We start from the raw sequence: 27,997 nt of genomic DNA, 5'->3' as shown, positions 1-27,997 counted from the left end.
TCTCAGTGCTGGCCAAATTTGGCATGTTTTTATAAAGTTTATTTTGTGCTTTTGATGCTTGCTTTAGTTGCTTCTTTACTTCAAACCCCAGGACATTCAATCCTGCAGACTATTCAGAGTGCACGTCCACAGAAGGCTGCGGGACGAAGTTGGTGGTTTGGGAAGCTGCTCAGAATGGTACAGATGAGGGACCTGGTAAGTGTTTTGCTTTTGTTAGAAGTCTTTAATTCTGTGTTAGAAGTGTTTAATTCTGTCTGTACTGTGTACAACCACACTCTGAGGTGCTGTGAACCAAGATAATTTATTTGTGTGTATATATGCATATCTGTATGTGTAGGTAAGCACACACTATGGCAGGTATGTGGGGTAGGAGACAACCTTCCAGAGTCAGTTTTCTGCTTCCTAGAGGCTCCTGGGATCAAAGTGTGAGGTCTTTAGGCTTGGCATCAAAGTTACTGTCAAGTCTTGCCAGTACTTTTCCTGTTTGTTTGTTTGTTTGTTTCTTTTTTCTTGCTCTTATTTATTTACAATTCATTATTACTTATTTAGGTTTTTCAGGACAGAGTTTCTTTGTAATAGCTCCGGCTTGGTAGACCAGGCTGGGCTTGGCTCAAACTCAAAGAGATCAGCCTGCCTCTGCTTCCCAAGTGCTGGGGTTAAAGGCACGAGTCACTATGCTTGGTGTACTTTTATTATTTTAAAATCTGTGTATGTATGTATATGTGTGTATGTTGGTCTGTGCCATGGGGAGCTGAAATTACAGGTGCTTGACAACTACCTGATCTGGATGTTGGAAACCAAATTCATGTCCTCTGCAATATCAGTGTGCATGTTTAACCTCTGAGCCATCTCTGCAGCCCTGTCTTTCCTCTACAACAATGTGATGAAGTCCAGCCCTGCTTATGTCTTAGGCTAGCTTTGAGCTACTAATTTTATCTCAGCCGCAGGAGTGCTAAAGTGATAGATGTGTGCCAGCACTTCCAGCCAGGAGGAGAATTTAAGATGATTTATTTTTATGGTTATTGGTGTTTTTTTGTTTTGTTTTTTCGAGACAAGGTTTCTTTTGTATTCTTGCCTGTCCTGGACTCACTTTGTATACCAGACTATCCCAGAATTCACAGAGATCTGCCTGTCTCTGCCTCCTGAGTGCTGCGATTAAGCCTTTTTTTTTTTTTTTTATCTCTTTGAGGCCGGCCTTGAATTTACAGATTTCACTTACCTCAGACTCTGGGATTCTCTCTCTCTTTGCTATTAAGTCCGTGATGAGGCATTAACATCATGAGATGCTGGGCATAGGGGAATAAGGTTGGTCACCGCATGATAGCCATGTGAGGGAGTGTGAGTGAGTATACACACACATATGCTCTGAGGTCTGAAGACTTTCCACCAGTGGGTTCCAGGAATGGACTCAGGACATCAGACCTGTCAGGAAGCACTTTCACTCACTTACCTATCTTCTGGACCCAATGCTTTAATGGGTCAGTTAGGCGTAATAAGACATTAACAATTAGAGCTAATTAAGTGAAGTAAAAACCGTCATAAGTATTGTATGAATGTGGTTGATGCTTTGTTTCTAGAATTTTCCATTTAATACGCTTGGGACTTGGTCACTCTGTGGGGAGGACTGTTGTAATACATTAACTTTACCTGTTGACCAGCTTTCCTTTTTACTTCGACCCACAGAAGGGATGACAAAGCCTCACAGTATATGTCAGGAGCTTCCAAGTAAAAGTTCCTATGGACTCAAAGGTATGCTTTTGTTTTGAAATTTTGCGTAGTTAAGAATCAGAAGGGCTGGAGAGATGGCTCAGTGGTTAAGAGCACTGTCTGCTCTTACAGAGGACCCCAGCAATTCCCAGCACCCATCTATACTGGGATCTGATGCCCTCTTCTGACATTCAGGTGGATGTACAGATAGAACAGTCATATACATAAAAATAAAACTTAAAAAAAAAAAATCACACAGAAAGCCTGCCTTGGTGGTACACACCTATAATCCCAGCACTAGGGAGTTAAGAGGAAGGCAGATCTCTGTGTGTTCCAGACCAGCCTGGTTTACAAAGCACGTCCAGGATGGCCACATAGAAAAACCCTTTCTTTAAAAAGCAAAAAGAGCAAAACAAAACAAAAAACCCGAAGTGAGTATGTCATTCATGGCCAGAGTGTTCATCTAGACTGCATGAGGCCCTAGGTGTGACTCCAGTGCTACGTAAACTAGGTATGTTGCAGGGTACAGATTGGACTGAATTGGAGGCCAGTCTCAAAAGAGAAGGAATAAACCTTTCTGGAAATGGTAAAGGCACATGTCCCCAAATCCTGATGAGTTTGATCTTGGGAACGCATGAGATGGAGACAACAGGCCCTTAAAAGCTGTCCCCTGACCTCCTTACTCATGCCGTAACACCTGCAGCCCACCCTCCTCCCACCACAAAATAATTAAAACTAACAGCTTTCTTAAATTTTAAAGTTGTTTGGTTCTTATACAAATGTGTGATGTTCAGGCCGAGTTTAGTGCTGCACACCTTTAATGCAGCACTCTGCAGGCAGAGGTAGGTGGGTCTCTTAAGTTCAAGGCTGTCCTGGGAGTTTTAGGGAGTTTTTAGGATAGCCAAACTGAATGCTGAGACCCTGTCTCAAAAACCAAAAAAGAAGAAGAAAGAGATGTGGGGGGCTAGAGGCAGGAAGGAGACTGTGCTGTTTTTATTGAGCAGCTGTGTTACACTGCTCTTCCCCATGGCCTCGTGTGCACCTATTCTGCTGGGAGCGAGCTTTGCCTATATTGTTCCTTGTAATGTATACGTTACCAATTCACTGGTTGCAGCTAACTCAACTTAAACACACCGAAGCTGAAAATGATGTCATCAAATTATCCCATATATTTTGGGTTATAGGGCAATAGATCTGAAATTTGGTCATTCTCGTGAAATTCTTACTGTAAATTTTGAGTGTTGTAGAATTGTTAAGAATCCAAGTTCAGCTCCTTCCATAGCCAGTGAGTGGCGGTCTTACCCTGCAGGGTATATGGCAGGTTTTCCCTGACATAGCAATTCATAGTGCTACAGCTATCACTATGCATTATGTCTTTCTGCTTAGAAACCAACTCAGGGGGCTGGAGAGATGGTTCTGAGGTTAAGAGTACTGTATGTTCTTCCAAAGGTCCTGAGTTCAATTCCCAGCAACCACATGGTGGCTCACAGCCATCTATAATGAGATCTGGTGCCCTCTTCTGGCCTGCAGGGGAACATGCAGGCAGAATACTGTATAAAGGACTAAACAAATATTTTAAAAAATCATTTCATTAAAAAAGAAACTCCCTTAAAAAAAAAAAAAGACTTATTTATTTATTATTATGTATACAGTGCCTGTGCACGGCCTCCTTTGTGTGAATTCATCTTCCCGCTCCTCTGGCCTGGAACACGACCATGTTACAGTAATGCATGAACTTTGCAGGGAACCAGGTGGTGTAGCTAATATTTTTTTAGCCTTGCTCTCTAAATCTGATAATGAGTAATTTACTTGATATAGGACCTGGAACAAATTTGCATTAAAATAGTGTTTCTTTAATTTTTAAATTTTATTTCTGAAACACAATTATATGTTCAGGTGAGTACACATGCATGTGGAGGCCAAAGTCAAATTCAGGCGTCATTTCTTAGGATCACACCTGTTGTGTTTTGACTGGGTCTCTCACTTTCCTTGGAGCCTCCAGTAGGCTCAACTGGCCTGCCAGTGTGCCTCAGGGATCTGCCTGCCATCACTTCCCAAGGAGTGAGTGAGTGAGTGAGTGTGTGTGTGTGTGTGTGTGTGTGTGTGTGTGTATGTGTGTGTGTGTGTGTGGCCTGCCAATGTGCCTCAGGGATCTGACTGCCATCACTTCCCAAGGAGTGTGTGTGTGTGTGTGTGAGAGAGAGAGAGAGAGAGAGAGAGAGAGAGAGAGAGAGAGAGATGTGTGGTGGAGGTGTCTTCTTCCTCTATTGCTTTCTGTTTCATTCCCCTGGGACAGTGCTTCTCCCTGAGCCAGAAGCTCCCGTGTGGGTTGACCAGTGAGCTGCATGTCTGTTCCCCAACACTTGGCTGGCTGTGCTCAGCTTCTGCATGAGTTACTGTTAATGTAACTCCGATCTCTATGCTCACACAGCAAACTCTCTCACCCCCTAGCATTTCCCTAGCCCCTCTATGTCCGTAGCTCCTCTGTCTCCCCAGCCCCGCTGTCTAACTAGCCCTGCCTCATGGATACTGACAAATGATTTCAAGTCCTCACACTTCTACAGTAAGCACTTCACTGACTGAGCTAACTCTTCAGCACTTTGCATATTTATATCTTACTATTGGTTTTTTGGGGTTTCAAAACAAGTACTCTAATGTTAGGCTGTATGCTGCCCTGGTAATCCAGATTGTTTGTTTGTGTGGGTGTGTTTTATATTGTTTTATTTTTAGATAGGCAGGGCCGCACTCCTTAGTCCTAACTATGATGGAACTATATATGCCATAGTGCCCATGTGCCCTTGAACTGCTAGAGATACCTCTTGATTCTGCTGGGAGGAAGGTGTGTCCCACCATATCCTAGGACTCAATTTTATATCAATCAAATGTATATCATAAGAAATAAATTTATTGGTGATTGTGGGTTTTTTGTTGTTGTTTGTTGTTTTTGGCATGTTTGTATTTTCTTAACAGCAGAATTGCTAAAAATATTTCTTATTGCAGTTTGAGACCTTAATTTGATTTAAGCATATAGCTCTGGGTATTTTATAGAAACTTGTTTTGTTTTTATGTTTGGTTTGGTTTGGGTTGGGTTGGGTTGGCTTTTTTTTCAGGGGTGGGGGAGAGGGGCAGTGTTGGGAAACAAATTTCTCCATAGCCTTGGCTGTCCTGGGCTTGCTTTGTAGTCCAGGCTGGCGTTGAGCAGAGATCTGCCTGCCTCGGCCTCCCAAATGCTGTGCTACTGCACCTAGATAGAGAAGCATTTTTGTTTTTGTCAAGAGTAGACTTAAAGAAGTCATGGGCCTTAGATTGTTAAGTAAGCCCCTACTGAGGTGAGCTGTTATCCTACATGACTCACAGACTTAGTAGCTGCTGGCTGACTTTGACTGTCCTCTGTCAGGTGCCTGGAAGAACTCTGTGGAAGAGTGGACAGCGGAAGACTGGAGTGAGGATGTGAGTGTGTCGACTGTTCAGACTTCCTCTTGGTGTGTGCCACAGCATCTCTGCTTCAGAGAAGAGCCCGGTGCTTCTTATTTTCTTGGGTTTTGGGTTTGTTTGTTGTTTTTTTTTTCTTTCTTTCTTTTTTCTTTTTCTTTTTCTTTTTTTTTTTTTTTTTTTTTTTTGGCATCTGTCCATGCTTCTCAAAGAGTTGGCTTCTTTAGCACACGGGTCTAAGGAAAAAGATATTTGTTTGTTGAGACACTGTGTCTATAAGTGGCTTTGGCTGTCCTGGAACTCTAAACCAGACTGGTTAAACTCAGAGATCCTCCTGGTTCTGCCTCCCAAGTGCTAGGTTAAAGGGACATTCCACCATGTCCAGTGGTTTCTTTATTCTTGCCTTGTTTTTTGCTGGTTTTTGAGAGAGTTTCTGTGTAGCTTTGCTTGTCCTGGAGCTCACACCATAGACCAGGCTGGCCTCAAACTCTCAGAGATCCACCTGCCTGTGTCTCCTGAGTGCTGGGATTAAAGGTGTGGGCCAGCGCATGGTGCCAGTAAAGGCCAGAAGAAGACATTAGATATCTTGGGGCTGGAGTTAGAGATGAGTGTGAGCAACTGTGTGGGTGCTAGGAATAATTAGAAAATGGATTTTAAACCTGAGCCCCTTAAACTGTGGGTTAGTGGGACCTGTTAAGTGGTTGCATACCTATATGTGGAGGTTCTCTAACTAAACTCAGATCTGACTGTGCGTTGTATGTCTTCTATGTCACTTTAGTTCTGACACAGACCATAGATAGATGCTGGCTCAGGCTAGGGACTGTGCATACAGTGTTCTGTTGTTACAGAAACTAAAGGTTTACCACATAAATACAGACATCACATGGCTGCAGAGATGGCTCTGTGGTTAAGAGCACTGTCTGAGCCGGGCATGGTGGCGCACACCTTTAATCCTAGCACTCGCGAGGCAGAGGCAGGCGGATCGATGTGAGTTTGAGCCCAGCCTGCTCTACAAAGTGAGTCCAGGACAGCCAAGGCGACACAGAGAATCCCTGTCTCAAAAACCAACTAAACAAACACACCAAAACACTGTCTGCTCTTTCAAGGTCCCGAGTTCAATTCTCAGCAACCACTCGATGGCTCATAACCATCTATAATGAGATATAGCTCTTTTCTGGCCTGCAGGCATGCATACATAATAAAACATCATGTTTTCCTCCCATCATTCTCAGCATGAAAATCTTAAATTAGCACCTAACTCTTGATTATATTGGGTCAAATATCCAAAGTTGTTCTTTCAGTTGCTAGCTTAAGTTTCATTAAAAACTGTGAATTTTGGTTTAGGATTACAACAGAATTTCCATCTACCATTTTGTACTGTAGTTTTAGGTCAGGTCATTACACTATTGACAATAATAAAATCAGAGTATCAATGAACACTGAAAAATGCTGATGATATTGAACCTGAGCCAAAATTTAAACATTTTAAAAAATTATTTATTGGTGGGGGAAGAACTGTGCCTTCAAGTGTAGGCCAAGGACCAACTTGGGAATTGATGCTTCAGGCACACATGTGCAAGCATACGTTCACGTAATATTAAAAAAACAACAAACTGAAAATCACAAGCCTGTAACTTTAAGATGAAATAAAGATTACTATGAAATAGAAAAGATATCTGTCTTTATAGAAAAAAAATCAAGCTTTTCAAAGTTCCCTGCTCCTCGGCACTCTGCTGCTCTGTGGTGTCAGCTCACATGGGGCGCTCAGGCTAGGGCATGAAGGCTGCAGGCACACTGCACTAGTTCCCTTTCCTAGGCAGGCTTACCTGCTAGCTGCTGTGTGTTTAGTTTCCTTTAGACACCTTCTAGTTGACCGTATGCTTTGGTTTTGTACAGACCAAGAGTAAAGTTTCTTTTTCTTCTTCCCACAGCTTACGGAAACTAAAGTCTTCACGGCTTCGTCTGCCCCAGGGGAGAAGCACGCCACAGCTGGGCAGAGGTGAAGGCTCCTGCTGCGTTTGCTTTGCCTTGTTCTCACGCAAGGCATAATCAAAACTTGGCTTTAGGACAACTGTTTATGGTTTTTACTCTAGTCTTCCAGTTCCCTTTTCACATGTCTCTGTTTAGCGTCTATTTCCTCTCCCTGCATTGTCCGTAGGTTCACTCACTTCTTCCTGTTGTGTCCAGTGCTGAGTGAATGGCAGCTGTTCTCGTGATTTGTCAGCCTCGGTGCAGAGCTTATCCTAAACGTACTTACAGTTCATAGTTACTGATTTATTTACAGAAGAAGCCAGGTTGTAGTAGCTCACACTCTGTAAATTCAAGGCCAGCCTGATCTACTGAGGGAGTTCCTGGACAGTCAGGGCTACAGGGAGAGAGAGACTCTCTCCTGAAAAACAAAACGGAACAAAAAATATTTACTACATTAGTTTTTGGTTTTTCTTCATGCATTTGTTTAGATGGTCCCTAACCTAATTTAAACACTATTTTAAATAGGTATATAGTTTTAATGTGCTTAAGTTCCAGAAAAAGAAGGGCCTTTGAGGTTAGTGTCTTTCTGTGTGTGCCTGTGTGAGGATGCAGGAGGCTAGGGCACAGACAGCCTGTGGTGTTCTTCAGGAAGCCTGTCCACCCTGAAAAACAGCTTTTTACATTGTTTGTTTTGTGTGCTTGTCCCTGCACACATGCCCACGTGCCGCCTCACTTCTGTGGAAGAAGTCAGAGGTCAGAGGACACCTGTAAGCTTCCATTTTCTCCATCATTTGGCTTCCATAGATCAAACTCAGGTTGTCCAGTTTGGCAGAACCTACTCTTTCCCAGTGAACCATCTCGCAGACCCCTGGCCCATATTTTTTGTGGGGGGGGGGGGGGGGCGGGGCAATAAGTTTTCCTCGTCTGGATGTGGAGATTTGCTGGACAGAGGTCTTGAGTCCACTCCTCTCCAGAACAGCACTCCTGGTTCCCTTCAGATAGGGTATAACAAGAGGCCAGGCCCCCAGAGACAGGCTCTTAGGGGTATTTACTATAAACAAAAAGCATATCCTCAATCTGCCCACTGCTTTTTACAACCCAGGGCCTTAAAACCCCTGGGGTTCCCTGGTTTTTGTCTTTTACTCTGTTTTCCTGGCTTTTTCCTTACCCTTACCCCCTTTTCTTTAATCTTTAGCGTAATCTTTTCTCTAGTCGGAATGTATGAAACTTAGTGCATGGATTAAAACCTAGTTCTTTGTCTCCTGGCTGTCTTATTCTGGCAAGTAAGTTTAGGGCCTTCCTTCACTGCAGCGGCAGTGGAGGCTCCTCTCTGCTGAAGACTGCAGGGAGCCTTCAACTCCCTCACCAGGGCAGCAGCCACCCCACCTTGTCCCAGCGTAGCGGCATAAAGCATGTGGACAGTGCGTCCTTCGGGGGTAAGGGAGGCAGGCATGCCTGGCTAGTAGCAGCACCTTGTGCTTGCTACCTTCCCCAGGATATCTGAAGGCCCAGGGAAAACACCGGTCTGTGCCCAGCTGGGAACTATTAGGTAGTCTAGGCCGGCCTGGCCAGCATGCCCTGCATTTGGAGATCAAGCTTATATTCTCTCTCTCTCCCTCTCCCTCTCCATCTCTCTCTCTCTCTCTCTCTCTCTCTCTCTCTCTCTCTCAAACTTATATTCTTGGACTTGAAAAGAGATCGCTTTACTAACTGTTGGACGGTAAGGCTTGGTAGTTAAGGCTCACCTGTAATCCTAGCATTCCAGAGGCTGAGGCAGAAGGATCATGGGTTTAAAGAGAATTGGTTATTTATAGTGAAACTGAACAAAAATGAATGTATACATAGCTGAGTTAATTTATTTCCCCTTCATAGTTTTGATGTGTAGTCTAGATGCGACCAGTGACTGTTGTTAGAGTTTGGCAGTTCACTTTCATTTCAGTATACTGTGCATTTGCTTCTTTGCTGTTTGCTTGCTTGCTCTATATAGACTATGTTGGCCTTGAACCCAGAGACACACATGCACCCAATTGCTGGGATTAAAGGCATGGGCCACCATGCATGGTTTATTTCATTCAGTATGTTTTGAGGAATCTAGCTATTAGCAGTTGTCACTAAGCATTTATGACTCACATCTTGTTTATTTCCTTGTAAGTGCTAAAATGTTGGCCACAGATCTGCATCCCGGAAACAATGATGTTGTGATTTCCAAGCACATATCTGATGATTCCATGTGGAATTTAGCTACTGAGTTTCCTGGGTTGAGATAAAATCTTCTTTGCTTGTCAACAATCAGTAACTGGACTGTTCTTGGGGTTGCTAGGAATTGGAACTCAGGACCTCTGGAAGAGCAGTCAGTGCTCTTAACCTCTGAGCCATCTCTCCAGCCCAGAATGTTCCTTCTTATTAATGATTTTTTAAAATCTTTCTTATTTATTGTGTGTGCATTTTACTTTTTATTTTGGTGTATGGTCCATATGTGTGCAGAGGTCAGAGGACAGTTTGTGACACTTGGGTCTCTCCTTCACCACGTGTGTCCCTTGGATTGAACCATGTTGTCAGGCTTTGGTGGCAGGTGACGTTATTCTCTAAGCTTCTCCAAGCCCTGCCGGTCCAAACCCTGGGTTGGTTTTTGTTTTTGTTTTTGTTTTTTGTTTTTTGTTTTTTGTTTTTTTTTTTTTTGCTTATTTATTTATTTATTTAGTGGTTTTTGTTGTTGTTATTGTTGTCTTGTGTTTCTTCTTTGTTTTTTTGTTTGTTTGTTTGTTTGTTTTGATAGTTCTCTTATTTATTTTTGAGACAGGGTCTCTATATAGCTCTGAGTATCCTTGAAGTCACTGTATAGACCATAGATCTGCTTGCCTGTGCCTCCTACGTGCTGGGATGAAAAATCTGGGCCACCATGCCGAGGTGTAGTGCCTCTACTGGAGACCCAGCAGTACTGCTTCTCACTTGGGCCTTTCTACCTAACCTTTTGGAGAACTTGCTCTGGTTCTGGTAGTGCAGTTTTATGGTTACCATATATAATATACAGACAGAACTTATGTGTATCTCTGGAATTGGAATATCATAATTAGAGCACTAACTTAGGTTTTGGATTATTAGCCTCAGAATTGAGATTGGTTTCAGGAGAGTAAAGATGATTGGGTAAAAGGAAAGGAACTCTAGCTAGACGGTTACCCAGTGTGAGCAGTAAAGGCTGCATGGTTTAACAACTGAGAACCTGTCTCACTGGCTGGTGAGCTTCAGGCAGCTGTTGGGGGAAGCTTCTGCAGGGACTTTGGGACCAGCGTCCTAGAGACTCCTCTTTCAGGCCCCACTCCCCGGGGGGTGGGGGGTGTTGGTGTGGCAGGCAGTGTCTGTCCTGAACTTCAATCCTCTTGAGGCCACGGGCTCACATTGGAATATTAGGTGGTCCTTTGTGCAGAGTGCTGGGGCCATTATAGGATAACATTGTCGTTAGAGTCGTTGCTAATTTGTAATTCTTTCATTCTTAAATATTTTAAAGAGAAAATTACATGTTTAAATAAGTTATGGGACAGAATACAGAATTTATATGGATATTTAAAATAAATTTAAGACTTAAACTTGTACCATAGCTGTTTAAGAATATTAAATCACTGTTTCAAGAAAACTGATGCTGGGGGTGGTGGCGCACACTTTAAATCCTAGCACTAAGAAGGTGGAGGAAGGGGCACCTCTTTAGTTAGGGGTAGCCTGGTGTGCACAGTGACACTTGTCTCAAAGCAAACAAAAATCAAGAAGTTCAAAGGGGAAAAGAAGAAACTTGACATAAAGTAACAATGTGTGTAAGATGTTGGAGTCGTTGTATCATTGGAATTCCTCAGTGAAGCTTTTCCTAAGTTGGAGTTGACGCTGGTTATGTAACCTGTTACTGGTCACTCTGAGCTTCTGTCCTGATCTCTCTGAAACTCCATTTTCCAGTGGTTTTGCTTATTCAATCTCTAGCTTAAAATTTCTTTATATTGATTTGCTCTCTAGTTCACTGGCTGGTGCAACTTGCTCATGACAGCTGATTGCTGTTTGTCTTTCATCTGCTTAGCATTGATTTGGTGGCCTTGCTCCAGAAGCCTGTTCCTCCCACTCAAGCTGCGGAAGTCAACTCCTTTGAAACGTCCCAGCAGCAAGGCTTTGGCCAAGCCCTTGTGTTCACAAACTCTCAACACAACAATCAATTGGCATCAGGGACTGGCAACTCCACATCTGCCAACGCCTATTCTCCTCAAAGTTTGGTAATTCACTTTAATTTCAAGTTGGGGTCTTGAGGAATCCAGCTATTAGCAGCTGTCACTAAGCATTTATGGCTCACATCTTGTTTATTTCCTTGTAAGTACTAAAATGCTGGCCACAGATCTGCATCCCGGAAACAATGATGCTGTGATTTCCAAGCACATATCTGATGATTCCATGTGGAATTTAGCTACTGAGTTTCCTGGGCTGAGATAAAACCTTCTTGTTGAGTTCTTGTCAGTGAATGGTAACTGGGATGAAGGCATCCTTTTTATTAATGAAATATTTCCACTTCTTTATTGTGGGTGTGCTTGTGTATATGCACATGTGCACACAATGGCCCACTTGAAGAGAGTTGTTGTCACCCTCTACTTTGTGGGCCATCTTGGCAGCCCAAGTGATTGTTTTCCCAGTCATTTGGGAAGTCTAGGATAGCCAGGGCAGCACACTGAGAGACCGTGTCTGAGAAAACAAACAAAGATACATAAAGCAAAAGAGGAATCCTTGTTTTTGCTATTGCTTTGCTTACTTGTGGAGTGGCTGTTGTCCTTAATCAGCTGACACAGCACTGCTGGCGTTTCCCAGCCTCCTTGTGTCAGTGTGAGCAAGGAGCACTCTGGACTGACCCGTGCTCTTCCTGTCATTACAGGCATCACTGTTTGCAGGTTATAGAAGGTTTGTGTTTTGGTCTGTCAGCACATATTTTTGTCCTTTACTTGTTTTTGTTTTGTTTTGTTTGTAAGTTTATTTTGGGTTGGAGCAAGTGCCCAGCAGATAAAAGTGCTTATTACTCTTGCAGAGGATCCAAGTTTGGTTCCCAGCACGTATGAATTAAAAATAGTAAATAAGTACTAATAAATAAAATTTCCCCCAAGTTGGTAGTAAATGTTTCTGTTGTCTTAACCTCACATGAGTATCAGGGAGAATGCATCTTTATTTAGCTGATTGTTGAGGCATAGTCAATTTTCTTTTCTTTTTTTGTTTGCTTGTTTTGTTTGTTTATTTGATTGTTTTTTCAAGACAGTGTTTCTCTGTGTAGCCTTGGCTGTCCTAGACTCACTTTGTAGACCAGGCCTCAATCTCACAGCGATCCGCCTGCTTCTGCCTCTTGAGTGCTGGGATTAAAGGCCTGCACTACCACACCCACCTAGTCATATACTGTTTTTATACACTGTTTCTGAAACAAGTACATGAAAGCTCACCCATTCACATGATTCTAAAGACACTTGTGTTTGCATGCCTGGAGTAAACACTAAGGACTTGTTCTCTTTATATCTCTAAAGTCATCCGTCCTTGGCTCAGGATTTGGAGAACTGGCACCATCAAAAATGGTGGCTATCTCCAGCTCTCAGATTTTGGACAAGTTGAAAGCACCAGGTTTGAGCCCATTTCCTGCCACTTCAAGTGCACAGCAGAGCAGTGCAAGCCCTCCAGCCACTACTGCTTCCTGGGACCTCAAGCCCTCAGCGCCCCAGGCCTCAGTCCTCAATCATTTTGGTAAGTATATATTTTCTGAGCTGGTTTATTATATTGAATCATCAGCAGAGCCTGTTGTATGTGCACAGTATGGAGCAGCTTGTCCAGAGTCTCTTAGAATACATGCAGCTTTGGAAAGTTAAGTCAGTGGGCTTAGTGTATAGTGCTACATATAATAACAGGAGTAGATAGGTGCCTGGCTGGAAGAGAAGAGCAAGAATGCCGTGTGATGGCTCATTCTTGTGATCCCAACACTGAGGAGGTGGAGGCAGAAGAGTTACCAACCTAGGGTATAGTGTGAGAACCTGTCTCAGAAGCCAAGCAAAAGCCAGTGTGGGCCAGCTTGTCACATGCACTTGTCAGCACTTGGGAGGCAAAATGATCTCCTTCAGTTTGAGTATACATATTGAGTTTCAGGCCAGCCAGGACTAGATAGTGAGACCCTGTTAAAGACAAACAAACAAACCAACCCAAGCAGTTGGGGCTAGAGAGGTGAATTTAGCAGTTAAGAGTCCTGGTTGGTCCTCCAGAGGACCCTGGTTCGAATCCCAGCATCCACATGGCGATGCTCACAACTGTTTATAGCTCCAGTTTCAGGTAATCCTTTTCTGGCCTTCATGGCCACACCCACAAATATGATACATTGCGAAATACCTATACACAAAAAAATAACTACTTGGAAGAGCAAGTAGGCAAGCAAGTGTATGGGACCTGGAGCAGATGTGGGTAGTACTTGTGGGTTTTTATTAGAAGGGTCTAGGGATGCACCTCAGAGGTGCTTGGTTGCTATGTGTGAGTCCCTGGCCTCTAGTGCTGCACCACAAAGGACAAGAAAGCCCAACAAGAGCTGTGACACGTCCTCATCTGTCATTCTGTAGTGGCCATCATGACTTTACCAAAGCTTACTTTCTTTTTCTTTTTGGATTTTGGAGACTTAGTTTCTCTGTGTAGCCCTGGTTGTCCTAGAACTTGCTCTATAGACCAGGCTGGCCTCACAGAGATTTATTTGCCTCCACCTCCCAAGTGCTGGTTTTAAAGGTGTGCGCTGCCACCACCTCACCCAAGAATTACTTTCTGTTATAAAGGGAACATGTGTAAACTTGAAGTTTTCTAAATAAAACTCCCACCGAAGTCCCCTTTTAACACGGAGCTACCATTTGTCAGACGTGCTCATGTGAAAGATGGTGTGAGAGACAGTGGGGCTACTTCAGTTGATTACATGGTTGCTTTTGTGCTTCATGAAATGACTTGCCATGCTCAAAGTAATGCTTGTGAGAGAGACTCCTCTTCGGCTCTAGTGGAAGCTGGATTTATAGCCACCCTCTGCCTGACAGATAGCATAATTACAGATTTGTGGAAGGAAGGCAGATGTTAGGCCCAGACCATGTGTACATCCTAGGCACAGCAAGTCTACTGCATACAAACATGCTGGATCCAGCCACATCCAAACACATGTTCAGATAGTAGCTGTAAGCCTCTGCTGTTAGCTTTCCCACATAATTAATAACAAGGGAGGTTTATAGATAGAAGCAGGTTGTTTCCATGTTCTGATGAAGCTTTTTTGGCATGTATCTCTTTTTAAGTTGAAATGACCTTATTAATATGGGATGTGCTACTTTTATTTTTTCTTTTCAAGTAGGACTTTGCTGCCTTGGCTGGTGTCCCCGCCTTGCTTCCTGGAGCAGTTCTATCGTTGTAGGATTCCAGCGTGCACCCTAACACCCAGTTTGCATTTCTTTTACATGATTTCGATTCAGTACAACCAGAAAAGATTCTTCTGTCTTTTAAAATTGTAATCGACATGGTCTAACAATTGATTTTGTGGTATTGAGAAAAGGGTTGTATATTTATTCATTACCACTTTGCTTTTCATAGCTCATCCATATAATATCAGTCTGAAATAAAGACTGTGTATACTGAGTTCAGTGTCCTAAAGATGAGGAAAGACACTCTCTGCCCAATAAAACAGAGCAGCCTCCAAAAAGTGACTGACCTGTGTGAAATTTAGATAATTCCTGATATCAGGAGCCTGGGCACAGAGCTGCTTCCCTGGAGCAAGCAGGAGGACAGCAGAGGGAAGAGCTGTGATTGCCACACGTGCTCTTGATAGTTTTGTAACATTACACAAACTATATAGTAATCAAAACAGCGCTTTAAAAGTATTTACCAAATTGGTGGCTGGAGAGATGGCTCAGTTTGTAAAGTGGCTGCTGTGTACAGAGGAACATTTGTGTTTGGTGTCTCAGCACCCATGGTAAGGTTGGGTACAGAGACATCTAATCCTAGCACACAGCTCCCTAGAGCTCGCTGGCCAGCCAGCTTAGCTGAATGGTGAGTTTCTCTAAGTCCAGTGAGAGACCTTGTCTTAAGAAAATAAGGCGGAGAGCCACTCTGGTAGTGCTGACTACCTGTGCTGCACATGCACACGAGAATGCAGCAGAATTGGTAAAATAATCTGCATATAAATTTCAGCTAATGGGCAGGTGTGTGCAGCACTTCCTTGGACAACTCTACTTCGTGTCTTCCATGCATGGGAAATAAGGGACAAATCATTGGACACCTTTCTAGTAACCAATTATACATTTATATTTGTCTTGCTCTTTTCAAATAGGTAATTCAATAGAAGCCTCCTAACATGTGCTGCAGAATTACTCATTACTGCTGCTTTATTCTTTCCACATGTCATAGACTTCAAATCGCAGCCGGAACCGTCCCCAGTTCTTAGCCAGTTGAGCCAACGGCAGCAGCACCAGACCCCAGCAGTCAGTGTTCCTCCTCCTGGTTTGCAGTCCTTTCCTTCCCAGGCAAAACACCGAGAGTCAGCCCCTGGAGATGGTCCTGCTACTGTGAACAGACTTCTGCAGCTTCCTAGCATGGCTGTCGAAAATATGGTATCTGCCCACCAACCGCAGCCCAAACACATGAAACTCCCGAAGCGCCGGATCCCTCCAGCTGCCAAGGTAGGCATTCCACCATGAGTTTGGTCCTAAGGTAGTTATTCCACACTGGCTCATGTATTGGAGAACTAAGTGTTAGACACTGTGCTGCAGTGCCTTCCATCACTGCTTGAAATGGCTTCAAGTGTAGCTCAGTTTGGTCATTTCTCAGGCACTGGACTCGTTATTAGAGCGAATCCATGCTTGGAGTCAGAGCCTCCCTAGTTGAAGTGCAGACCTGAGGGCCTGATTCAAAGCACTTGTGGTTTTTTGTGTGTGGTATCTCATGGTTGGAAGATCTGTGATTACCTGACCAGTTAATGTTTTCATCACTGGTATGTCCCTGAAAACAGCAGACTGTCCTCGTTACCACCTGCCATGACACCCCCCCCCCCCAACAACCCTAAAGCCGGTTATAGTATTAACGTGGAGCGTTCCCCTGAGACCTGTTAAGTTGTTTGCTCATTTCACTCACTGTTTAAAAGGCTCTCTTTCTCTTCCTTTCCTTTTTCTTGTTTGTTTTTGCCAGTGTAGCCCAAGGAAGCTACTTGCTTGAGTCTTTGTAAGCCTTTGAGGCCTGGAGCCCCTCCCCTCTGTTCCTGATTAGCTTTGCTTTCCTAGGTTCCTGCATCAGCAGTGGAAATGCCTGGTTCTGCCGATGTCACAGGATTAAATGTTCAGTTTGGGGCGCTGGAATTTGGATCAGAGCCATCTCTGTCTGAGTTTGGATCAGCAGCTTCGGGCACTGAGAACAGCAGTCAGATCCCTGTCAGCCTGTACCCGAAGTCTTTAAGGTGCAAACCTCTTTTCTTGGTGTGACTGATCATATTCCTTTCTTTGCAAGTAAGACAGCACAGAGTCAAGAACTTGGAGAAGACAGTATCATACTCAGCAGTGCCGAGTTTGCTGTCACACGGGCTCTCCCTTTCTCCTCCTGCTCCTTACCTCCCTTTGACAGGGAACATGTCAGAACTTGTCTGATCTGGGTGTTTCGTGTGTGTGACTAGACTGACAGAAGATGTAGCTTTGGGGCCACTTAGCTTTCACTTAGCATTTGCGAAGGTCAAAGGTCATCCATACAGCGTGTGGGTTTCTATTGCCAACCATTTCACTGAGCAGATGGGGCACATCCCTAGCTGGTGGACACTTGTGCTCTTTTCTCGTTTTGCTTACAGTGAATCACACTGCTCTGCACAGCGCTCCTAGCAGCAGAGTTACTGAGTCCTGTGATACACCTGGAGAGCGCGGCAGACTTCATACAGTGGCAACAGCACTTTACACTCCCCTAGTTATCAAGGAGGGACCCCACTTCTCCACAGCTTTCCAACACTTAATTTTGCTTCAGTGAAATATTTTGCAAATAAAAGATTTGAGGTTTTTGTCCATTGGTTTTTCTCTGTCTGGAGATGCAACCTGATAAATTAAAAACTGTAGTGCAACGAGGATGCTGAACTAATTGGCTGACAGATGGCACCGATGTTTGTCTAACACCATGTGCTCTTTGCAGTGACCCTTTGAATGCCTCTTTACCAATGACCAGCGCTGTACAGAACTCCACCTACACAACTGCGGCTATCACCTCCTCCAGTCTGACCAGCTCCTCCCTGAGCTCCACCAGCCCAGTCACAACGTCTTCCTCTTACGACCAGAGTTCTGTGCATCCCAGACTTGCGTACCAAAGCTCTGCGAGCCCACCAGCTCCAGCTCCAGGGTCTGTTGCCGTAAGTGGCTCTCCTGCCTTCTTTTCTTCTCTTAGGACATATTCCATGGAAGTCAGTGGACAGTTTGGCAACACATGCTTTGCATTTTATTTATTGGTGAGTGTGTATTTGTATGTGCACTCATGCATGTGGAAGTCAGCAGGGCAACTTGTAAGAGTTGGTGTCTCCTTATCTTGTGTGTCCCAGATATCTAACTCAGGCTGTGAGCCTTGGCAGCTGGTCCCTTTGCTTACAGAGCCATCTTGCCGGCCTAACTTGGGAATTTAGAGAACACTGATGGGTACATCGTGTCATCCATCAGAGTAACAACAGCACCTACCTCCCAGCTACTGGCTTTGACGAGGTCTCCAGGGCCAGATGTGAACTGTTTCCTGTGGTACAGTCATCAGATCTAGTCAGAAGTGCTGTTGTCCTCATAACAGGCTTTTGTTTTGTTTTGTTTTGTTTTTTTGTTTTTCGAGACAGGGTTTCTCTGCGTAGTCTTGGCTATCCTGGACTTGCTGTGTAGACCAGGCTCACAGCAATCCGCTGCCTCTGCTTCCCTGAGTGCCGGGATTAAAGGTGTGTGCCACTCTGCCCAGCTCGCCTTGTTGTTTTAAACCAGTGGGTTCTCACCAAGTTGGTCTGGGTTGTTGCATGCAACTCCACAGCTGAGTAAGATTGTTGATGGCAGGTCTTCCCTAATGCTGTGAGAGCTAGCCAGCAGAGAACAAGTTTTCCAGCCCTGTCCACCCTGACTTACGTCTGTCACATAGAGCTGTAGGAATGGTGTCTAATGGGTCCATCAACAGCGATGAGGATTGCTCGTATTGTTTGGGAACGTTGGGATCTTTCTGGCAAGAACTATAGGATAGGGGGTCCAGGGGCTGGGGACGTAGCTCAGTGGTAGGACGCTCGCCTGGCAAGCACAAGGCCCTGGGTTCAGTCCTCGGCTCTGAAAGGAAAAAAAAGAGAGAGAGATAGGGTGTCCAGCTTCCAGTGCTGGCATTTTTGCTTACTAACCTGGTACTTCTGAGGATAGCTGGATGCGTGCATAGTACACATCACCCAGTTTCAGGAGCCATTTTGTTTGAATTTGAGAGAAAAGTAACAGGACAGACAAGGTGTAGATAGATCCTGGCTCCCCTAGAGCTGCAGTTAGACATGAGCTACCATGTGAGCACTAGAAATGGATCCAGGTCCTCTGGGAGAGCAGCCAGCTTCTTCCCACTGTGTCAGCTTCTTTCCTACTGCTGCTCCTTTCTGGGGAAGGTGTCTGAGCATCATGGCCTGCACTGTCGGTTGCACGCTCTGTGGCTCATCCCCAACCAGTGGAGGTGGGTATCTTTTTGTAAAGATCCCTGTGTCAGCCAGTCCCATCACAGTGTCTTAGGTGTTGATTTAGAATCTGCATTTTGTGGACAACATAGCCACAAGTTTTCTGTACTAACTCCCTCAGGAAAGCTGTGTCTTAGAGTCACATCTCATTTTTCCTTAGAAATAGTTCTAAGGAAAGTTTGATAGTTCCTGGTGTGGAGCCTCTGGGTAAGCAGCCTGCCTCTTACTGTTGTGCTAGAGCTGCAGCCCTCTTATTGCTGTGCTGGAGCTCCGGACCTACTTACTCTTTTATTTAGAAACTGTTTTTTCCCTTACAGAATTTGCATGAGGAATGGAAAGTGTCTCATGATTTACTTATAATGGAACTTCATCTTCCTAATACATTTTAACAACTTGGTGTATTTAGGGTTGCATTTAGCCTCCTGTACTTGTCTGATTCTGATTTTCAGAATGTGTTCTTCTTAACGATATATTAAATCTGGTTGTATTGCCTGTTCTCACTCTTCATCTTCTTTTATATTAAAAAAGAAAAAGACAAAAAGTCTGGCATAGTGGCGCACACATAAAATCCCAGCACTTGGGAGGCAGAGTCAGATGGATCACTGTGAGTTCGAGGCCAGCCTGGTCTACAAAGTGAGTCCAGGACAGCCAAGGCTACACAGAGAGACCCTGTCTCAAAAAACCAAAACCAAACCAAACCAAAGAAAGAAAGAGACATGGACTGGAGAGGCATCTCTTGTTGGTGCCCTTTCTGCACTTGCGATCACCCCAGGCAGCTCACCACCTGCAAGGCTGAGATTATAGCTGCTGCCGCTGCTGCTGAAGTGACGTGCACTCAGACACACACACACACACATACACACACACGCACACACAAGTGAAGAGAAAGCTCTTTGAAAAGAGATAATTGCTCCTTTGCTAACTTATTATACCTGTGGTTGACCTATTATGCTTATGGTTGTTGCTGTCCCAGTTGAGAGTTCACCCTGGTGATTGCCTGCACATGTCCATGTGTTTAACTCTTTCTCTCTGTTCTTTGCAGAATGGACATGGTGGTAGCCGAAGTCAGCACACAGTAGACAGTAAGTATAAGTTCTTTTTTTTCTTTCAGATTTACATATTTTAATTTTTAATTAAAATATAACTTGATGATTTTCTTCATCTCCTCCCTTTCCTTTTATTTTTTTAAACTTTTTTAAAATTATGATTCGTTTTAACATATACATTTATATTATTACACATTGAATAAAATAAACTACACACAGCGGGAGGAACCATGAGACAATCAGAAGTTATAAAAATGTTACATTCATAATGATTTGGCTGTTTGTATTTGTCAGACTTGAACAAAGCATTTTCCTATCTTGTCAGTCTAAATTTCTGGATGAAAACCAATATCTATCATATCTCATCTCTATTACTTAAAACACGTATCTTGATCTGAAACCATCTTAACCCCTAACCAACTAAGCTTAATTGTAAGACTAAACTATCTGGTCTTCAACCACATCAGAGACTTGAGAACGGTTAGCAGCTTCCAAACAGAGAAATGTGGCTAACACTACTGGAAAACACCAACTGATCAGTGGTTAGTTCCCCCAAGTTAGTTTGTCCATTTCCCCTGGAAAGCACTGTTTGTTTCTGAGATGGTCTCACTCCTAGCTCTGGCTGTGCTTGCGTCTGCCTCCTGAGTACCAGGGTTAAGGGTGCACACTACCACAGCACAGGTAGCTGTATTCCCTCTGTCAAAGGCTGGCTTCAGACTCACCTGGGAATCCTAGTGTGTAGTTAACAGGCTCTCTTCTCTAGCCCTGGTCATCCTCCCTTCCTGTTCTTGCAGGAGACTATTTATTTCTCTGTGCGCCTTTTATAAAGTCACCTATGGGTCATGTCTGGGGTGAGATGGTGTCTTCACTCAGTTTCTTTTACAACCAGTTTCATTTTCAGAATCATATGCAAATCATATGCTGTTTTTTGTTTGTCTAAGACATGGTTTCTCTGTGTAGCCCTGGCTGTCCTAGAACTCACTCTGTAGACCAGGTTGGTCTCGAACTCAGATTCGCCTGCCTCTGCCTCCTGGGTGCTGAGATTAAAGGCATGCGCCACCCCCTCCTGGCTAACTAGTGATCCTTCTTACAAGACAAAAAAAAATTAAAAACTACTCACATTACCAGTTCTATTCTAGAGTTATGAGTTAATCAGCTTTAATGTATTAATTTCTCCTCTATCCTATGGGGATCTAACTGGAGGCTGAAACGGCCTCAGCCAAACCTAATTTCAAAAAAAATTACAGCTCACTCCTGTTGCTTATGCTGGGTCAAATCATTGCTCCTCTTCCCTACAACCCAACTGTCGCACTCTGTAACCTAATACGCTGTAGCCTCCCTACAACTCCGCTGTTCACTGCTTTCCTTTTACTCATTTACATTGATTACTTCCTTTTCGCAGATAAGAAGTAAAATATACCTATTATGCTACTTATAGCCTCTACAATCCAGTTGTCACTTGGAGGCCTCTTTTCTCTAATATGACTTTTACCAACTGAATTATCATTGCAACATTTATAGCAACACCTATGGCTGTAATAGCCCTACTCAGTTAGTGCCGCCCAACTAATGGTCTTACTAGCAACCAACAGCATTAAAGCATTGAATCCTGGCTCAGTCACTAGAGTGCTCCCTGGTGTACATGTAGCTCTGCAGGGAGCTCCTGCAAGCCCTGCACGGAGCATTCGGCAGGCAAGAGATGAGAAGCTCCTGGTCGTTATTAACTATGTAGTAAGCTGAACCCCTGTGTCTAAAGAAACAAAACAAAATGAAACCTAACAACCTTCCCCACGAAAAAGACAAAGAGACAAAAGCAGTGTGGTGGTGCACGGTGTAATTCTAGCATTCCAGAGACGGAGGCAGAAGATCAGGAGTTGAAAGTCATCCTTGGTTACATAGAGTTCCAGGTCAGCCTGTGCTGCATGAGACTCTTGTCTCAGAAAAAAAGTGATTTGGCCAGCCTGCTCCCAGCCACTTAGAACTCTCCCTTCTTGTTAGAGGGCTTCGTCACGGAGGGTTCCCCAAGAGGGACAGCGGCTTCTCTTTGCCACCTGGAAAAGGCAATGATGTGTTTCCAAGCACATATCTGACTTGTATGTGTGGATGACCAGTAAAGCTGAGTCTTTTCCGATGGTGCCCAGTTGTTTCCATGTCATCTCTGAAACACAGAAACCCTTCTCTGTATCTTTTGAAACATATTCCAGATAAGTTCCCACTGTGCATTTAGAAGTAGATGTTGGTGTGAATTCTTGTGCAGCATTGAGATGAGGAGACCTGTCCACCTGTGCCCTCAGGTGCCTGCTCTGGAGCCGTGTGGTGGGAGCACTCTGAGGAGGCCTTGCCTGATTGCTCTTCATTCCCTCGTGTCGTGCTCTGAAGGGAAATTTGTCTGACTGTATACACAGCAGATTTGCCCACCATCTCTCTTCTGGGTGCTTGTGTCAGGGTTCTGGAAATGGGAGGAATAGTCCACATCAGGGTGATTTAAAAGGTGTCGTTGTCTGTTCTTTGTCCCAACCCCTCACATGTCCTTAATAGTCCTGTCTGCAGGAAGTGGAGCTGTCTGGTGACATGCTGAGCTGTCCTAGACCCTCTAGCATGCTGTCTCCATGCCTGAATGTGACTAGACACCGCGTGCCGCGGTTGCCATAGGCTTGCTTCCAGAGCTAAAGAGACGTGTTTCTTGCAGCTACTTCATCGGTTCCAGCTCCAAAGACAACAGACCCTCCTGCCCTCCCTTCTGTGGGCTCGCTGCCCAGCACCACCGCCTGCACTGCACTTCCGCCCTCTTCGTCCCAGCACACTGCCACTTTGCCCTCCTTGTCCCAGTCTGGTGACCTGTCCAGCAGCCCCCTTTCTCAACTTAGCAGGTGTGTATGTGGGTGATGGTGAGAAAAGAAAGAATGGGGACTTGTAGGCTCCATCCAAGTTGATGGATGCCTTGAAGAAATGCCACTTGTTGTCTCTGACAGGTTGTCACATGTGACTTGAATATATGGCTCACAGTGTAGCCTGGTGGTCATACCCCAGGGAGTCACTGGGGTGAGAACCTTGACGGCTTCCAGTGTTCCTGCTGTCAGGATCGGGGGAAACAGCGGAACCGCACGCACACACGGCTGTCCTGTCCCCCGCTGTTGACCCAGGCCACTGTACTGTAGAGTCAGGGTGACGGATTGGTATCTGACTTGAGTTTTTCCTGATTCTAGAGAGAAATTACTAGAATAGGGTGCAGGAAAAGGAGTCAGCTTGTTACCCACACCTTTGTAGAGATCTTGATCCATTTAGTTCAGAGCAAAAGTGTTTCAACTCAGGATCTGATTGGAATTCAAGCTCCACTCTTAGGTTTGGGCCAAGCCACACAGAGCCTCTCTTGACTTGCAGTGTTCTGGGTTCTTTATAGCCACAAAAAGGTTATAATGTGCTGAAGATGTGTTATATCTGACCAGCTGGAGGACGTTAGCCATAGGACTTTAAGGGTATAAAGTCTGATGTCCAGTGTCCTCAGGGATAGGATTGATTGAGTTTAATTATAGCCTGTCAAACCAGGTATGTCTTGCTTCTGTGGAAAAAACTCATTTGTTTGACCATGTGGTGTCTATTTATCTTCTAGTTCCCTCTGCAGCCACCAGAACAGCCTGTCCTCCGCACATGCAGCACGCCCCACAAGCACGCCACACACTGTAAGTGCCCACCCAGATCTGTCCACGGTCACCCGGGAAAGTGGTTTGCTTTGATCTGAATGCTCGAGAGTCTCATGCCTCACTCACTGCCTTAGGCCTTGTGCGGTGTCTTTGGAGTTCAGTGGTGTGCTTTCCTCTTTTCCTGACAGGACACCTCTCGTTAGCAGGGACAGCTTTGTTTCATAGGCTTTTTTATTTGACATTTTTTACAAAGACTAGGTTTGTTTCCTGTTCCTGTCTGCAGATCTCACTCATTGTCCAACCTCTTAGCCTAAAGATATAAATTAAGTTGCATTCTTATTAACTCTGTATTAATATCATGGGGCTTTGCTGTGGGCAGTGGGTAATTTTAATCTGCCTTCATACCGTCTTCCCCTGCTTAGAGATAGGTAGCTTGAGGAAACAAGTTTTCAGCCAGGCGTGGTTGCACACGCCTGTAATCCCAGCACTCGGGAGGCAGAGGCAGGTGGACCTCTGTGTGTTTGAGGCCAGCCTGGTCTACAAAGTGAGTCCAGGACAGCTGAGGCTACACAGAGAAACCCTGTCTCAAAAAAACTGGGGGTGGAGGGTGGGGCGGGAAGAAGAAGAAATAATCCAGTGGAGGTGTCAGCAAGGGAATGCCCTTCGTCTATTTCTAACAAACATGTAAAGCACGTATATCTCTTAAGTTTATGAGTGTTTGCCCAGTTTTTGTATGTGTACCTTGTATGTGGCTGTTAACCCATGGCGGTCAGGAAGAGGGTATCAGATGCCCCGGATTTAGAGCTACAGAGGATTATGAGACATCAGGTGTTTGCTAGGGACCAAATCTAGGCCCTCAGCAGGAGGTACTTTTAATCACTGTACCATCTGTACAGTGCCCCTTTTTAAAAACTTTAAAAAACTTTATTTACATGTGTGCATCTGTTTGTGTCTCTGTGTGACTGCAGGTGCCCACAGCGTCTACAAAAGGGTATTGGATCCCCTAGCATTGCAATTTTACTTGGTTGTGAGCCATCTAATGTGGTTGTTTGGAATAAAACTTGGCTTCTATGTAAGAGCCGTATAAATTCTGAACCATTAGCTATCTCTCCAGCACCCTATAAGTAGTTGGTGGTTGTTTTAAATGTGTTCAGATGCATCTCTTTCTCTCTGTCTCAGAGGGATTTTCCTTTGAGAACTTGCTGTCCTTTCCTTGAGGCTAGTTATGTGTGTGATTTGCTGTTCACATGTGGCACTGGGGTAAGGCCAGAGACACTCCCCCTCTAGAAAAGTAGCCTGTACTCTTAACCATTGGTTGGTTGGTTGGTTTGAGGCAGTCTCACTTTGTACTTGTGACTGGTCTGAAACTCACTTTGTAGACCAGGCAAGCCTGGACTTCTCAGAGACCTGCCCGCCCTGTCTGTGAAGTGCTGCTCTGGTGCCTTCCAGCCCCGGCTTAGAAAGCTTCATGCTCACCTTCAGTCCTGGAGGCTGAATCTGGCTACAGTGGCTCCCTCACCTTATAGTCACCAAGGACTGGCATCACTCACTGCCTGTTCAGCCACAGAGCTGGAGTCCTGGCTGTTCCAGCACTTTCTTGCCCTCAAACCCACATCTTGGCTTTTATTTTGCCAGCATGCCAGTGTGGAGAGCACCCCGTCCTCAGCCGCCTTTTCAACAGCAGCAACCTCTGCCCCAAGTGCCCTGCCCTCGGGAGCTGTCCTACCTGGGAGCAGCCTGTGCCTGGGTGGGGCCACTGTGAGCGTCCCCAGCAGCAGTACAAGGGCCACAGCCTTGGTGACCTCAGGTATGTGCCTCAGTTCCTGACCTGCTCCCTCAGCACTCACCTTCCAGGCCTGTGCCTCCACCTCAAGCCGCAAAGGAGCCTCACTGTAAAGTTGGTGGGTCATTGTGTTTGATTTTTCTTCTTTATAGGCAAGGCACCCCCAAACCTTCCTCAAGGGGTGCCTCCCCTGCTACACAATCAGTACCTCGTGGGCCCTGGAGGGCTGCTTCCTGCTTACCCGGTGAGCACACAGTAGGACTCAGTCCTGGTTGTTTGGGGGCTGGCACGTGAGTGGACTACCTGGTGAGGGGGATGTGAGTGACACCAGGGCTGCACACCTGAAGCAGCTCCCCGTCTCCCTGTCTCCGTCCATCTCATATCTCATGTGTCGCTCCCTCTAGACTCTTGGGCAGGATCTTTTCCTATAGCATCTTACCCAAGTCACATTCTTGAGTGCCAATTTTGTCCCCCTGGTGGCTTTGATGTGTGTTCCCTAATGTATCCACTGACTCCCCTGCAGATCTACGGTTATGATGAACTCCAGATGCTGCAGTCACGGCTGCCGATGGTGAGTGAGGACCTTGGCAGTTGAAGCGCACTCCCCCACAGCACCTTTGAGAAGCCGTGATGTGCTTGGTTTGATCATTGCTTTGCCAGATAAGGACTAGGGCAGCCCAGAGCGCTGGGTGGTTAAAGGCCAGGGTTAGACTTCTTCATCCCCAGAGCACAGCCTTCTTAGCCTTTTTTCTTTGCACTGCTGCACTTGCATTCACACGCATGGCTGGCGCACTGTCATGGTTGCTGGGGCTCAATGAGTTGGGAGAGGCGAGGCTAGTCAGGGCCAAGACCCAGGGCCTGTGCTTACCTAGCAGTGCTCTCTGCTGGCGTAAAGCCTCCTAGGCTTTGCCTCTTCTACCCTTCCAATAGCTGTTTGTTAAAGACCAGTAAAGTTGACTTGGCCTGTAGCATTTCACCAGATCTCCATGTGTGGTGTAAAAATAGGTGTGAGATTATCTCTGTTTGGTATCGGCATTTGGATTTGCAGTGTGCACACAGCAAAGACGCTGCCGTTTTGCCGCTCTCTGGGGCTGCTTTGGAGTGTGGCATCACCGGAATGCCCATGCCTGTTCTGCCAGCTGGATCTGCTCTCCAGGGTGAGACCATTGGCTCAGTGAGTCTTCCTTGGTCTTTCTAGGATTACTATGGAATCCCCTTTGCAGCACCTACCGCCCTTGCCAGCCGAGATGGGAGTCTAGCTAATAATCCATATTCAGGTCAGTTTGCTCACTGGGACAGACTGGGAGGGGCTGGGCTGGCCTGTCACTAAGACGTAGGAGGCCAGAGGTGGCTGCAGTGCAGAGGGGCTGAGGGGTCGTTGACGGTGTGAGTGTTTGAGCTGGCACTTTGACCTTTTGATAACAGCCAGCTGGCCTTTCCCCTGGTGATACTAAGGTCAGTGTTCTTTTAGGTGATGTCACCAAGTTTGGCAGAGGAGACTCTGCATCCCCTGCACCTCCAGCGACGCCGGCTCAGGCGCAGCAGAGCCAATCTCAGACCCACCACACAGCCCAGCAGCCCTTTTTGAACCCCGCTCTGCCGCCTGGCTACAGCTATACCACCGGCCTCCCCTACTACACAGGCGTGCCCAGTGCCTTCCAGTATGGGCCTCCTATGTTTGTGAGTATTTCTACAATGTTTCCTTGTGTCTGTCAGCAGTGTATGAGCGTCTATCGAGGGGTTATGGGTTCCTTTCCCACCTGCCTTTAGACCCATCGGGGGTCACACTGAGGAAAGTATGGGTCTCTTGGTGTGATTTAGTCTTGGCCAAGGCCTAGGCCAGGACTGATCTCTTTACCTCACCTGCTTGTCCTCCCAGGTCCCTCCAACTTCAGCGAAGCAGCACAGTGTGACTCTTGGCACGCCCCCTACCCCTTTCCAGCAGGCCAGTGGCTATGGGCAGCACACTTACAGCACAGGTAAGGGCTACCCCCAGTACTGAGGGGAACAGGCTCAGACAGACTTGTTTAGCCCACACATTGCCTCTTGTGCCCTGGGTGATAGGTTATGATGATCTGACCCAGGGGACAGCGGCAGGAGACTACACCAAGGCTGGCTACGGTGGATCATCACAGGCACCGAACAAGTCAGCTGGTTCTGGGCCTGGCAAAGGTAGTGTCACTCCTTTCCAGGACTGTCCCCTGGAATAGTGGTTTCCCGGCTGACTCTGAGGCAGGGCTACCCCAGGCTCTCTGGGACTGAATGCTATGGGAACAACTACTTTTCTTGCTAGGAGTATCCGTGTCTTCAGGCACCACTGGCTTACCTGATGTGACCGGTTCTGTCTACAGTAAGAACCAGGTGAGTGTACAAAGGTTGGGCAGGTAGATCAGAGAAAAAAGCACAGCTCAATCTCATCTTCTCGCTGTTGTCTTTGTCCTGTAGACGTTTGACAAGCAAGGGTTTCATGCAGGGACTGCACCGCCTTTCAGCCTGCCCTCTGCCTTGGGCTCCACTGGGCCCCTGGCCCCTGGAGCGGCCCCTGGCTACCCGCCCGCGCCATTCCTGCATATCGTGCCTGCGCACCAGCAGCCCCCCTCCCAGCTGCTGCACCACCACCTAGCGCAGGATGCCCCGGTGAGCGCAGTGATGGAGGCGGCCTCCTCACCTTGGGCCTGGTGTTCTGTTCCAGCCTTGATAGCCTTTTCTCTTCTTCCTC

At 45.7% G+C, this 27,997-nt stretch overlaps 1 protein-coding gene across 10 annotated transcripts in view; it reads left to right on the top strand.

Moving 5' to 3' along the window:
- UBAP2 (ubiquitin associated protein 2) overlaps positions 1 to 27,997 on the top strand; it is a 73,764-nt gene that overhangs the window by 44,837 nt on the left and 930 nt on the right. For 8 of the 10 annotated variants that reach the window (XM_084775525.1, XM_084775522.1, XM_084775528.1 and 5 more), the window contains 22 exons: positions 92 to 195; positions 1,684 to 1,749; positions 3,360 to 3,458; positions 5,105 to 5,157; positions 7,071 to 7,138; positions 11,171 to 11,360; positions 12,642 to 12,855; positions 15,523 to 15,794; positions 16,392 to 16,564; positions 17,278 to 17,491; positions 19,851 to 19,890; positions 22,544 to 22,724; positions 23,465 to 23,534; positions 25,131 to 25,302; positions 25,431 to 25,522; positions 25,802 to 25,849; positions 26,477 to 26,555; positions 26,750 to 26,958; positions 27,158 to 27,257; positions 27,343 to 27,450; positions 27,572 to 27,639; positions 27,724 to 27,915. In XM_084775525.1, the coding sequence (XP_084631651.1) occupies positions 92 to 195; positions 1,684 to 1,749; positions 3,360 to 3,458; positions 5,105 to 5,157; positions 7,071 to 7,138; positions 11,171 to 11,360; positions 12,642 to 12,855; positions 15,523 to 15,794; positions 16,392 to 16,564; positions 17,278 to 17,491; positions 19,851 to 19,890; positions 22,544 to 22,724; positions 23,465 to 23,534; positions 25,131 to 25,302; positions 25,431 to 25,522; positions 25,802 to 25,849; positions 26,477 to 26,555; positions 26,750 to 26,958; positions 27,158 to 27,257; positions 27,343 to 27,450; positions 27,572 to 27,639; positions 27,724 to 27,915 (2,812 nt within the window). The remainder of the gene's footprint in view (positions 1 to 91; positions 196 to 1,683; positions 1,750 to 3,359; positions 3,459 to 5,104; positions 5,158 to 7,070; positions 7,139 to 11,170; positions 11,361 to 12,641; positions 12,856 to 15,522; positions 15,795 to 16,391; positions 16,565 to 17,277; positions 17,492 to 19,850; positions 19,891 to 22,543; positions 22,725 to 23,464; positions 23,535 to 25,130; positions 25,303 to 25,430; positions 25,523 to 25,801; positions 25,850 to 26,476; positions 26,556 to 26,749; positions 26,959 to 27,157; positions 27,258 to 27,342; positions 27,451 to 27,571; positions 27,640 to 27,723; positions 27,916 to 27,997) is intronic. The other 2 variants (XM_084775527.1, XM_084775521.1) reach the window with 1 other exon arrangement.

The sequence above is a fragment of the Acomys minous genome (assembly GCF_964271855.1).
Source record: "Acomys minous genome assembly, chromosome: 1".
NCBI classification, from domain to species: domain Eukaryota; kingdom Metazoa; phylum Chordata; class Mammalia; order Rodentia; family Muridae; genus Acomys; species Acomys minous.
Note: the sequence above shows the minus strand (reverse complement) of the source record. Positions and strands in the feature narration are given on the sequence as shown.